Below are 12,550 nucleotides of genomic sequence, written 5' to 3' on the forward strand. Positions count from 1 at the left end.
TTAGTGCACTAAAAACATTGGGAACCCTATTTCAACATCTGCTTTTGAGTATCTACCTCATTTTAATGCTAAATTGCACAGCCAACCATAGAAGTTGTAGAATAGTTTAAAACTTTACCTGCAGTGCTTAAGACCAGGAGGCAACTCATGGTTAAAAAAAAAAAAGGAAACATGGCCCTTTATTAAATTCTGGCCTGAACTTGTGCTGTTCTGAATCAAACAGTCTTAAGAGACCTTGCATAATCCATTCTCCTAGACAAAATTGTGCTTAACTTAATGGATTGAAATGCATGTTTTGCTCTTTCCCAGCAGTTTCAGCAGCAGGTGCCTGATGTCGTCGAAGTTCAATCTTTCTCCAATGTAAGAAACCTGCAAAACTTTGCCTAATCTGGGAAACAGGCTGACTGCTGGGGTTGCTTAGTGTGCAGTTATTTTCTGCTTTCTTGGTGTTTGTGTTTTTCCTTTGCTGGGTTTTGAAAACATTTGAGTCTGTTCTGGTGCTATTTGTAGAGTCCTATAAAAGTCAATGTGCTATATCAAACATGTTGTAACTCATACAATTATTGGATAAAAATGCTTTTTCCTGCTGGAGGTCTTTGACATTTAGACATTATGCTACAAGCTTACTTCTATAAAATCATACTGAGGGGATGTGAATTTAATGTCAATTTTTTAGAGGTAGCCCATAGAGGACCCTAAAAAAATGAGAGGAGCGGCCTTTCATTGCTTTTGAAAAAATTGCTAAAACAAAGCAGTGGTGTCTCAACAGGAGTAAATCTAACCTATTGCTACTTTTGTTGTTGTTTACTTGTTGTAGTGCAATTAATGTGCATGGTACTTTCCTCCCCCCAAAGTTTACAATCTAAAAGTTGATGCAGGAGAAGTGAGATGAACAGGGAAAATATATGATTGTGTCTGTTAAATGTCCTTAGGCATTTGCTCATAAGAAGCAGTTCTACATTAATTTGGTAATTTGTCAGGGATGTCATCTTGAGATTCAGTCTTCTCTTTCATAATAAGTTGATTTTATTATGGTAGCATAAGATAGCAGATCTTATGAAGAAATACCTCAGAAGTCTATTTAACTGCTGTTAAAGTGCATCTTAAACTTGATAACTTAAATGAGATGTGCAGTAACTTGATATGTCAAGGTTTGTGGGTTGAACAGTGCAGAACTAAATGGAGTATTAGATTTCATTGTCTTGCAGGAATTGGGCATAAACCCATCAACACCATTTGCCATCCATGTCTATTCCTAGACAGTATTCCTAGGTTTTTGAGCATACAAAGAAGCTCCTCCTCCTCCTCCTTCCTCCAGGATTGCACAAGAAGTGCCTGGGCATCAGGCTCTGTAGGTTGAAGATCTGCTTAGATGTTGGTACTTAAGATCACTTGTTAAAATACTTTTTAAAAGATGTAGAGGTTGTTTTTTTTAAAAAAATAATAATATCCAGAATGTGGCATTGACTGCAACAATGGATTCCTTTTTTTTTTTTTTTTTTTGAGATATAAATGCTTGGGAGCATCTACATAAACCTGTAGTTCAGTTAGATTGACTGGCTTCTCTCTTCCTGGTTGAAATGTACTTTAAAATACTGCTGCTATCTGTTCATGGTTTCCAGCTCATCCTAATGTCTTTGCAGGCTTTCAGTAGAAGCAACTTGGTATTGGGTTATTTGCCTTGAAGGTTCTCTTCTTAGCTGGAGTGGCATATTCTTTATTGGTAGTGGGGAGTTTCTGTATTTTAAGGTGAGATCAGAGGAATAGATTATTCTATAGTATGAACAAAAGTTATCACTTTCTTGCTAGTTATCAGCTTGGTAAGATGCTTCTATATATTTCTCTCTCTTATATTTACCATGAATTTATTATTTCCAGACAACAATACAAATCTCTTGGACGTGTACCTTTATACAATTATAGGATTAAGAAGCTCTCTAGTCAGGTGTTGCTCAATTATCACTAATAATTTCTTATGTTTTTCAGATTGAAAAAATAATGAGCTCCATTGGTGAAGGCATTGACTTTTCTCAGGAACAGCAGAGGATTTCAGGTACCATACTGAACTGCTAAAGGGTGTGAGTCAATTCAAACAAGTGAGAGAGCAGTAGAAAAAGCTGGGCCCATTTGGGACTTACCATTGAGGAACCTTGTATTTCTCAACCCATAGTTGAGATATTCAGCTATCTTAAGGCTTCCCTTTAAGACCAGTAATCCAGATAAGAGGCAGCAATTTGCTATTCTGCAGTCCCTAATTAGGTGGGGATATCCATCAGTATTTATCTGCCAGCGGAATGGCCAGGGTTGGACCCCCCCCGGAGCAAATTTGAGGGTGCAGGGTTTAGAGCTGTACAAGGGAGAAGAGAAAGCCAGCTTTCATGATATTGGATTACCCCCCCCATGCTTAATTTAATGGACTGGCTACCCCTCCCCCTTTATTACAAGTCCACTTTCACTGCTGCTCATACCATACATTTTATCTGACCCCAGTTTTGCCTTCCTTCATTTATTTAGATATTTGTTTGTTTGATTCTATTCATGAATTACTAACCATAAAGTATCTCAAAATGATTTCACACACTTAAAATATATATATATATGAAAATAGCTTTAAATCCAATACAGATTCAGACTAGGATAAAGATCTCCACTTAAAAGGCTTGTTGAGGAAGGAAGTGCCTCTATATTTTGTTATGTGCTGCACACAACAGAAATGGGCTCTGTGTTCAGAGAGTTTACAATCTTTGGTGGGGTTAGGCAAAAAGAGACTACAGGGCAAAATGCAGCAAGAGCAGGGCCTAAAAAAAGATACAGTACAATGGATTCCTTGTAGTTTTATCTGCTGCCTTTTTTCTACTTAGGTCTATTTGGCTCTTTTTTTCTTTCCTTTTGTATAGTTTTTATATTGCATTTTTATACATTTTAAATACTCAGGGGAAAAAATACCATCTGTACAAAAAGAGGAGAAAAGGGAGAGGAGAGGGTGGGACACAAAGCACTTTTCAAGCAACCTTAAACCATCAGTATAAAGGGCCCATATGTCTGATTATTTCCTGGCTTGATTTCATTCATGAAAAATCACTTTCTGGATCTTGATTCTTGCATGTACATGAGCCAGAGCCCCACTTGCCCTGGGAAAAGATGCCTTTTATACCTCTTTCCTCAATCCCTTGCCTTCTTTCGTGGGCAACCTTGACTGAGACTTTCTGACAAAGGTGGAAGACTGCATCCTAGTTCTACTCCCACCCCCATCTTCTCAAGCCTTCAACAGTAATTTGCAGCAACATGAAGTCCTGAAGGTGGCATCTTCAAGTCATTGAAAAAGCCTTGCTGTAGTAATTAAAGCACCATTTTCATCAGATTGCTTTAAGGAGTCTTGTAGTCTGGGGCAAGAGGAAGGGAAATAGCAAGTTTTTTTCAGCAATACTTCCTCATATAAGGAGTAGAGAATAAGTGATTTTTAAATTATCAGGAGTTCATCTTTGGTTAAACCTTGTGGCAGCTTGTGGAATATTTTAGTATGGTGTTTCAAAAATGTGATGCAGAACAAAACAGCAGTGACAGCCCATGGCAAAAACATAAAAACATTCAGAGGTGCTGCAGCAGACTGACTTGCTTTTCAGAAAACTACCAGAAATGTTCCAAGTTTTTAAGGCTCATTAAAGGGTGCTAAAATAAAATTTAAAAACCCACACATTTACTTCCACACCTGGAATGGAAGCATGAAGTAAGAATGCGGATTGAAATACAGCTACAAGCTGTAAGCTACTGCTTAGTTCTGATAACCCCACAGGTCCTCAGAGAAAAGGCTGTTATACCCCCTTGCCCCACCCAGGTTTGCAGAAGCATTAAAAAAAATATTTAAAATGAGCCTAAAGTGGTGAAGAAACCACAGAAACAGTCCAGTGAGGACTGATCATATTCAGTAGCCAATGAATTTTTCAAAGAAAAAAAGCAGGAGGAGAGAGAAAGTGGCATGCCCTGTTTGGATGAAATGGCTGGCTGGACCTCTGAACAGAGCACTTGTATTAGGAGGGAGGGTACACTGCAACATCTTGTTGCAGTTTCCACTTTTTTATGTTATAAAGCAAATTATTTTTACAACAAGTAAAGATAACAACATAAAGAACTCTTAAAGAATGCATTTTGGAAATAGGTTATTTTTCTAAGATGAAGCAATAAATACACCATTCACTTTAAAAACTTTTTTTCCCCTGGTTGAGAACTTAAAAAAACAAAATCCATGCCAGGTCAAACAGTATAAGTATTTAGCTGGGTTTATATTTCATATTTGTAGCAGACAACATAGAAACAAATATGTATTGCTATACATGAACCTAGAAGTCTCGTCTGATACCACAGACCTTTCAAAAGTGTTGCGTTGACCTATATGTTATTGAAATAGCTTATATTAAAAAAATTGTAGGATCTTCTACACAAGCAATACAATACCTAGTAATCTATGCAGAAAAAACTGCAAGGTGGGAGTCACTTATTTCAATGTGGGTATCGAAGAAGACCAGTGTATTTATGTTCATTGATCTTCCTTGTTTGGCAAAATTGCTTTTTCTGTAATTTGGTTGATGCAGAAAAATGTACTTTCTGGCAAATCAGTTAAACTAAAACAGATCAGAGGTGCATTTGACTGCCATATATAATTTGCTTCTGTCGGTCGTTGTCAGTCTCTCCCCCCCCCCCCCAGCACTCCATAATGCTGTTCTGATTATTTGTTTATTTAAAAATATGAATTTATCAGCAACCTTTTGTTCTTGCTGGCCCAGTTCATATGTTACAGTAAACTACAGCCAATGGTTCACTGTGAATGCAGACATTGCTCCTGCTACAATTCTCCCTTCCAGCCAAGTGGGAGCAACTAACTACAATCATTGCCTTCGCATTATGTCCTACCTGGGGATCAAGATTTGTTTTGCTTCCAATGAACCAGGATTGGTAAGCCAAGAACAAATATTGGCATAATATCTTGGTTCATTTGGATTGAAAGAAACAATGATTCCTGGTTTGGATGTAATGCTAAGTCACGGATTAAGGTTTGTTGCTTGCGCTGGCTAAAGGAGGAGTGAAATACGAGTCTCGTGTGTGTCCACAGAAAGTGTATGCCATTATTGGAGCACATTACTGGAAGTCATTCAATTTTCCTATAAAATGACCTGATCTGACTATGTGACTGTAGAATAAAGGTTATATGAAGGAAATTTGCTGGAGCTGCAGTCCAAGCAGATCCTTTCCCTCCTATTCTGTAACAAGTTCAACATAAGGAATCATCTTCAAATTAGTTTAAGTTTCAAAAGAAATGTATCAGGCTGTTCTTTGGATTGGATTTCCCACCTCAGCATATTATGCCCCTTTCTGAAGAGGCTCAGTAATTGGTCCTGTTCACATAAAGAAACCCTCCCTGCTTGCCTGCCTGCCTGCAGCGATCTTTTCAACTTACCCAAATTTACTCGCTTAAATTGGATAAATATTGCAAATGTGTAGCTGTGCGCTTAAATTTGTCATCTGCTTTTAAAGGCATTTTGTGATACATATTTTTATTAATGGACAATGTAAGTGGAGGAAGGGCCCATTGTGTTCATAGTCATAATCCTCTGATATAGGAGCAATGACTATTGCAGGAAATACTGCATAGCATTCAGCCTTGCTGAAAGTGGTTCTTTTTACATAGTAGAAATAACAATTGCCTAGTGGAAGGAACTGATCCGAGGCCTTTGGAACTGTGCCACTCCCAGTAGCATAGCCTTTAGGCTACATGTTTATGTGTGGCCCATCAAATGAGACTTGCTTCTTCTACTGAGTACTACCATTAGAAATGGGTTGTCCTCTCTCCTGCTTGTGTGGGCCATAACACTCTATATTCTGTTGCTCAGTGTCACTTAGACTGCTGGCAGTTAGAACTTCCCGGTGTTGCTCGTCAAGTTTTTGTTTTGTCATGTCCGATCTCACTTCAAAGACGTGAATTCCTAAGGTTTGCTTTTCCTTTAATTCTAAAATTAGAAGTGAGCAAAGGGCTGTTCACAAGTCTACAGGTATACTCAAAGCATGGAGGGCGGAGGGGGACATGCTAAACGGAATTATGGCAAGGGATGCCTATACATGTGCAGCTGAGTTCCTGCTGAGTTCCTGTCTGCATGCACACAGCCCCCTTGCCTATGTTCTGAGCAGCATGTGAGTTGGTGCCAGGATCCACTTAAATAATGGGGGCAGCAAGCACAGTCTTCCTTCCACACATTGGAGTTATGTGTGAAAGGGTCTCTTATGGATGTCCCTTGTCTCTGTTCATGTACCAGTGACTGAGGTAACCAACCTTTAAATTTAAAAGGCTTGGGGTCTTCTTGCAGAGACTTTGGCAGAGGCTGTAGACCTTTCTTTCCTTTGGGATGTGCGGATGCCCTGTTCAATATAAACCGCTGCTGCCAAGATGGGATTCTAAAGCTTTACAAAGAGTGAGCATTCTGTCCCAGTAGAAATGTGCTCACTGATCCTTGTCCATGAACATTTTCACTAGCACCACTGATTAAGAAATATATTAAAAGGGCAACACATCCTCAGAAACATATCTTTAAAAGGGGTCTGCTACATGAAAACAAAAGCATTTGTTTTTCTGCAACTACTTGGCCTCAGGCCTCTATTTGCAATGTAAGGTTTGTATACTTTCCATCTGGTGTTAATCCACTTAATATTCTTACCCTTCTACTTGAAAAAATTACTGTATTGGAGCAAAATGGCTTCATGGCATAAAATAACCCTCTCTTTGCTGCAGTTTTCTTGCAGGAGAGGATTCCCTTGGCATGGAGAGGTTGTATATAGTGTGCTGGTTTTACAGTGATTTCATCCGTCATTTTATTACCCAAAGCCAGAGAAGAATGAGTGGCCACTGCAACATCAGTTTGCTTACATAAGTCTTGTTGCATTAGAGAGAATTTGGTAGCTAGTTAAACAGTATAGCTAAAATGTGCTGTATTCTGCTGCACAAAAGCTCATTGCAATTTGCATCCAGTTCATTATTTTAAACACTATAGTAAAGCTGACAGTATTATTCAGTGCAGTGAGTTAATACCTATTGTCCTTTCTGAGGATTGGCAATTGGCACCGATGTTCTCGTTTTGGTACAGATTGGTACAGACTAATGGTTTTCCAAACCACTGACTATGATCCACTAGTGGCCTCACAGCCTGTCCAAGGCCGCCTCACATGCCTGCCCTAGCCATGCCACTGCATTTTGGTTGGACCAGTGCCAGCACCCATGCTGAGTACAAGTGACTGAGAAGCAGAAGTACAGTGAGGGAGGAGGGAATGAATGTCTCCTTCCTCTGAGGAGAAAGAGCCAGAGGGAGGTGTTGAAGGAAATGAGAAACTAAGATAAAATGCTGCTGTTAATAAATATTAATAATAAATAAAATGGGAATAGAAAGGAAAGGGATAAGAGAGGAGAGCTGTTATAGGAGGGATGCAAGAAGCTGGCATGCTGAGGTTAGGGGTGGGGTTAAGGTCCAGTTGAGTGTGAAAGCAGAATGGGAGAAGAAATTACAGGACATGACTAAAAATAGAGGCATGTGGAGGTGAGATGGGGAAACATATAAAAGAGTAAGTCTTCTTCACTTAGAACTTCTGGATCAGCAAATTCTACCTAAAATGAGGAGGCTGTCACAATACCTCCAGAGCAAATGTCTGTGCTTAGCTTGAGGAAACCTGAGCTATGAAACTCCTCACCGCAATGAAAATGCTGTGACAAATAATTTAGCAATTTCCAAAGATGGATTATATATTTGTAGAAAATGATGTCAGTAATTGCCACCTGATTATGCCAAACTGCCTCTATCTGCCACCATTTTGAGATGGGCTCTGCCCCTGCCCCACCATTTTGTAACTGGTGGACCTCAGTAATTTTCTTTTTTTTAAAAATAAATTTTTATTGATTTTCCAACACATATTAAATAACAATACAAAACAAAACAAAAACAAACACACATATAAACATGTATAGTTTCTTAACCTTCTTTTCCTTAAACCTTCTTTCAGCGACTTCCCCATACCTCCTTTTTCTGCATCCTTGTTTTAAAATTTTTCCAGCAACCTCTAATTTTATTTACTTATGGCACTTCCTTTAAATCCTTATTCCCATGTCCAATTGTTTGTCGCTGCAATTCTATTTTACATTACTCAAAACATTTTAGCACTCGTTAATTTTACAACAGTTCTTAAGGTAAACTTTAAATTTCTTCCAGTCTTCTTCCACCGTCTCTTTCCCTTGGTCTCGGATTCTGCCAGTCATCTCAGCCAATCCCATGTAGTCAATCACCTTCGTCTGCCATTCTTCCAGTGTGGGTAGTTCTTGTGTCTTCCAGTACTTTGCTAAAAGTACTCTTGCTGCTGTTGTCGCATACATAAAAAACATCCTATCTTTCTTTGACACCAATTGGCCTACCATGCCCAAAAGAAAGGCCTCTGGTTTCTTCGCAAAAGTGCATTTAAGCACCTTTTTCATTTCATTATAGATCCTTTCCCAGAAAGCCTTAATCTTTGGGCACGTCCACCAAAGGTGATAAAAAGTACCTTCAGTTTCATTACATTTCCAACATTTATTATTGGGCAAATGGTAAATTTTGACCTCAGTAATTTTCAGCTATCTGAAGCAGGCCCTGGGGGTGAAAAGTTGGAGAGCCCCGGTCTAGCCTTTTCTTGGTGGCTGTAGTTGATATGCTTTCAATTTAGCACTCAAGTTTGCATTAAATGCACTAAATGCATTCTCTAATGCAGACCATGTATCAAGATAGTCTGTTTATGTCTAGGCACATGCCCAAAATGAATGAGTGGTTTCTCCAGTAGCCATAGTCTTATAGTGATGTACAAACATGAAGGTACAGTCTTGATTATTAAGGTCATTTTGCTTTGCAGCCAGAGGGTTGTAATCCCATTATAATAAACTGCTACCAAATCCAAGGTGCTCAGGGTTAAACTAATGTGGTAGCCTTCCTGGTGGCCAAAATGTTTTGGTGCTGCCTGAGTGAGCTGTCCCTAGTTAAACACAGAGGGTAGGATTCTTTTAGCAAAGCCCATCAGCAGAAGCCCTATGCAAGGGCTTCTGCTTGGGCAGCAGGGCTTTCCACACAGCACCTCCAAAATTGGCTTTGGGTGGGTGGGAGAACCCCCAGAACAGTGCATGAGGAGGGAGGATAATTTCATTTGGCAAACTAGTTCCAACTGGCAAATTCTAGCTTAATTCTCTTTTGCCCTGCTATGCAAATGCAAAACACTTTAGACTTAAGTGGAAAACTATGAAACTATGTTGGCTGTCTTCATCAGTATCACAACATAAACAATTTCTTCAGACTCTCAAACTTGAAATGGAGTTGTGTTTTGATTTTGACTTTATATTCCAATAGTTTGGTGTTGGAAACTATACTTACTACTAAAACACTGCTCAGGGCCTTTGCATATATTCTGGCTCTGGTTTTCGAACATCCAAGCTAAAAACTTTCAGGGCCCTTGTACACTGGTGCTCCCAAATAATTATGAGAGAGTTTAGTAACTTGACTTCTTCATCCCCCCACAATGGCAATTCTGTTCCCCAGTAGCTTCACAAAAGTTGCCTTTGGTGTAATAACTACAGTATCAGATCAGATCTGTGGAGGTAAAGCATCTTTAATAATCCAAGGCGAAGCAAATGCTACATGCAGGCATATAGAAAGCTGGTGTAATATGTTTGTTTCCAATTGGTCTGACTCCCTTCAGTCATGCTTACCTTTCAGTATCTGAAAATCTCAGCTCACGTCTGATAAATTAATCCCCACATACTGTATCCGTTTTATGCTGGAAAAACCACACCACATGGCTCAGGGTAATCAAACAAATTTTGAAATTGCAATTTGAATATTGCAAAGCTGCCGTCTTATTTCTCTCTCCCTTGCCAGCTTCTGTTCTGAAACCTGATCACTGCTTCTGCTGGGAGGGGTGTGAGCACGAGGGGAGGGGAGGGAACAGCCAGTGAGAGAGCGAGAGAGAGACGTTGCAAGTGTGGAGCTTGCTGCCTTTAGACAAAGCAGTCTGCTGCAGCTCTCTGAAAGGGACACATGCTTGCCTGGGAAAATACCAGAGTCCTTTTGCCTGCTTATGGAGTAGAAAGGAATCAGCCCTGGATAAGGAAAGAATCTCTGGCCAGCAAGAGCCTGCTGCTTGGAATTTGGGGATATAGATGCTGTCCCTTTGCCCAGGCTTTGTCAGAGAAGGGAGGAGGAAATCTTTTGTGAGTGCTGCATCCCTTGTGCTGCAGTATGCATTAAGAAGGCTGGCCAGCTCCCGAGCACTCATTAACACTGACTTGCTTAACAGAGGATCTTTTCTGAAGGCCAGCGTAACAGGATCTCTAACCCCTCGATTGTTCAGATAATAGCCAGCACTGCATTGTGTAGGCAGTCTGGAAAGAAAGGGGTGGAGGCTAGTTTAGGATGTTCAGAACTTCTGATAACCACAGGGTTTAAAGACTGCAACCCCGGTGTCTTCATCAATATTTTGCAAATCCCCTTCAGTGACGGACATGCTAGGAAGACTGAGAAAATTCTGCGTGACTTGCATAGCAATTCCTCTGAGGACTGCAAAGACGTGGGCTCTGAACTTTCCTTGCTTCATCAAATATCACCAGTTCTGCACAGGGAAAGTAACAAGTTCCTAGACTCTCCTCTTATGTGTGGAGGGAAGAAGAGGCGTTCCATATAGCTTCTGTGGGGCTCTTGGAAGAATTTATTTCTGACTAACCGGCTGAAAGGAGGTGCCAGGACATATCTAACCCTATCTGCTGCGGAGAAAAGGGGAGGGGGCGTGTTCATCTTGCTTGGCTTTCCTCACCCCCTTAAACCAACGAGCTAAGATGCTTTGTTCTGAAAGCTGTTCGTTATCTCAGTAAGGAATTTGAAGGTAGTACTTGCCTTTAGTGGAAGAAAATGAAGGACGGGCAAATGCAAGTCAACAAAGAACTGGCAGGAGCAGGCATGTTGGGTGGAAAATGAGCTGACCATTTATCTTTTTGCTCAGACTGGATGCTCCGGTATACTTATTTGTTCCAGTCTAGATGTTGACGCTGGTTCCCAGCCCAGATCAGTCAATACCGGCTGTCAGGATGTCATGCATCTGGATAGGTGATAAAATGACAGTGGCAGGACTTCCAAGCTCAGGCTTGTTGTCCCTCATGCATCCACTCCTTATAATAAAATAACAAAGAAAAGCCCGTACCATGGTTTGCCTGTTCCGGGACTGTTGGGGGAAAAAAAGTATAAATCTTTATTCTTCTACTGCAGTTTGTGTTTTTTGTTTTTGTTTTTATTTGTCTTGCATGTCTTCCTTTGGACAGCTGTTCACTAATCTGGCTGCTGCTGCTTTTCTGAACACCCATCGTGTCTGTTTGTCTCTCTCAGCTGCATGAAGATGTATTTTCTCTCTAACTGCTTTGCACCTCCAGTGCTAACAGTCTTCCTTACTGGCCTGTTGTACAAGGTAATGCATCTGAAGTTGCATGGATGCAAGCATCTGCTGGGCTGTGTTTATTTGTGAGCTGGCCCTCTCTTGTCTCTCGTCCCTGTAGCCTTGGCTTGGAATGATGCCTTGGAAAGTTTTCAGCCCCCTCAGATGAAACAAGGAGCTGACCCAGGAGTCTTGTGAGGTTTGGGATGCTTTTGCCTGGCAAGGAGCACACTTGAGCCAGAAAATCAGTGCATGTGATGCCTTGGCCCCAGGAATGGTTCTAAACAGCTTGGATTCAGAGTTTGTTTGAGTATAACCGGGAGACCAATTAACACTCTAGTTTGAACAGGACAGAAGCTTATTGTTCATGGTTTGTGTACAGAAGAGGAACTGTCTGTCAGCTAATTGTTGTACTCTGGCCTTGGTTTGGCTTCTTTATGGTAATGACTATGATGTGGCAATGCCACCTGTCTTCCTCAGAGTGCCGCTGCTACCGCCTTAATGGGTTTTCCTTTTTCAAGCGTCTGCCGATTCCTCTCTCGTCAGGTTCACGGATGCTGGAGCAGAGTGTTGGGGAGTGGCTGGAGTCCATCGGCTTACAGCAGTATGAGAGCAAACTGCTTCTCAATGGCTTTGATGATGTTCGCTTCCTGGTAAGTAGCTTTGTTGGAAAAAGTTACAAGGTTTTATTGGGACTTGCAGAGCTTACCTTTTGGAAAGCAAATTGAAACTTGTTTTGTACAATACAGATATATATTTGCATTATTTGGATCTCAGATAAATCAGTTTATGCAGCACTGTTAGATCAAATGAAACACATGAAAGGCAAGGCTGAATTCTTTTCATTGTCTGGATGAGTACGGACATAACACACACACACACAAAATCATTTGGGGGGGGGGAGTTCAGGTTCTCCTATGAATTCATAAAAATCCCAAACTCATAGAAAGAACATCAAGAAAGCTTTTCTAGATGAAGGGTTAAACTGAAGCTGTGTTGACACCTGGGTAGTAGCTTAGTCTTACTTTGAGAGTTGAGCTGCCAGCTTCAGATGGAAATGAACGACAGAAAAATGTTT

The 12,550-nt window shown here is 40.5% G+C and overlaps 1 protein-coding gene across 16 annotated transcripts in view; it reads left to right on the top strand.

Moving 5' to 3' along the window:
• ANKS1A (ankyrin repeat and sterile alpha motif domain containing 1A) overlaps window positions 1-12,550 on the top strand; it is a 124,536-nt gene that overhangs the window by 74,033 nt on the left and 37,953 nt on the right. For 9 of the 16 annotated variants that reach the window (XM_053393064.1, XM_053393054.1, XM_053393052.1 and 6 more), the window contains 3 exons: window positions 310-360; window positions 1,987-2,053; window positions 12,019-12,125. In XM_053393064.1, the coding sequence (XP_053249039.1) occupies window positions 310-360; window positions 1,987-2,053; window positions 12,019-12,125 (225 nt within the window). Of the gene's footprint in view, window positions 1-309; window positions 361-1,986; window positions 2,054-11,805; window positions 12,126-12,550 lie in introns of those variants that run through there. The other 7 variants (XM_053393057.1, XM_053393055.1, XM_053393062.1 and 4 more) reach the window with 3 other exon arrangements.

The sequence above is a fragment of the Podarcis raffonei genome, chromosome 6 (genome assembly GCF_027172205.1).
Source record: "Podarcis raffonei isolate rPodRaf1 chromosome 6, rPodRaf1.pri, whole genome shotgun sequence".
In the NCBI taxonomy this organism is placed as follows: domain Eukaryota; kingdom Metazoa; phylum Chordata; class Lepidosauria; order Squamata; family Lacertidae; genus Podarcis; species Podarcis raffonei.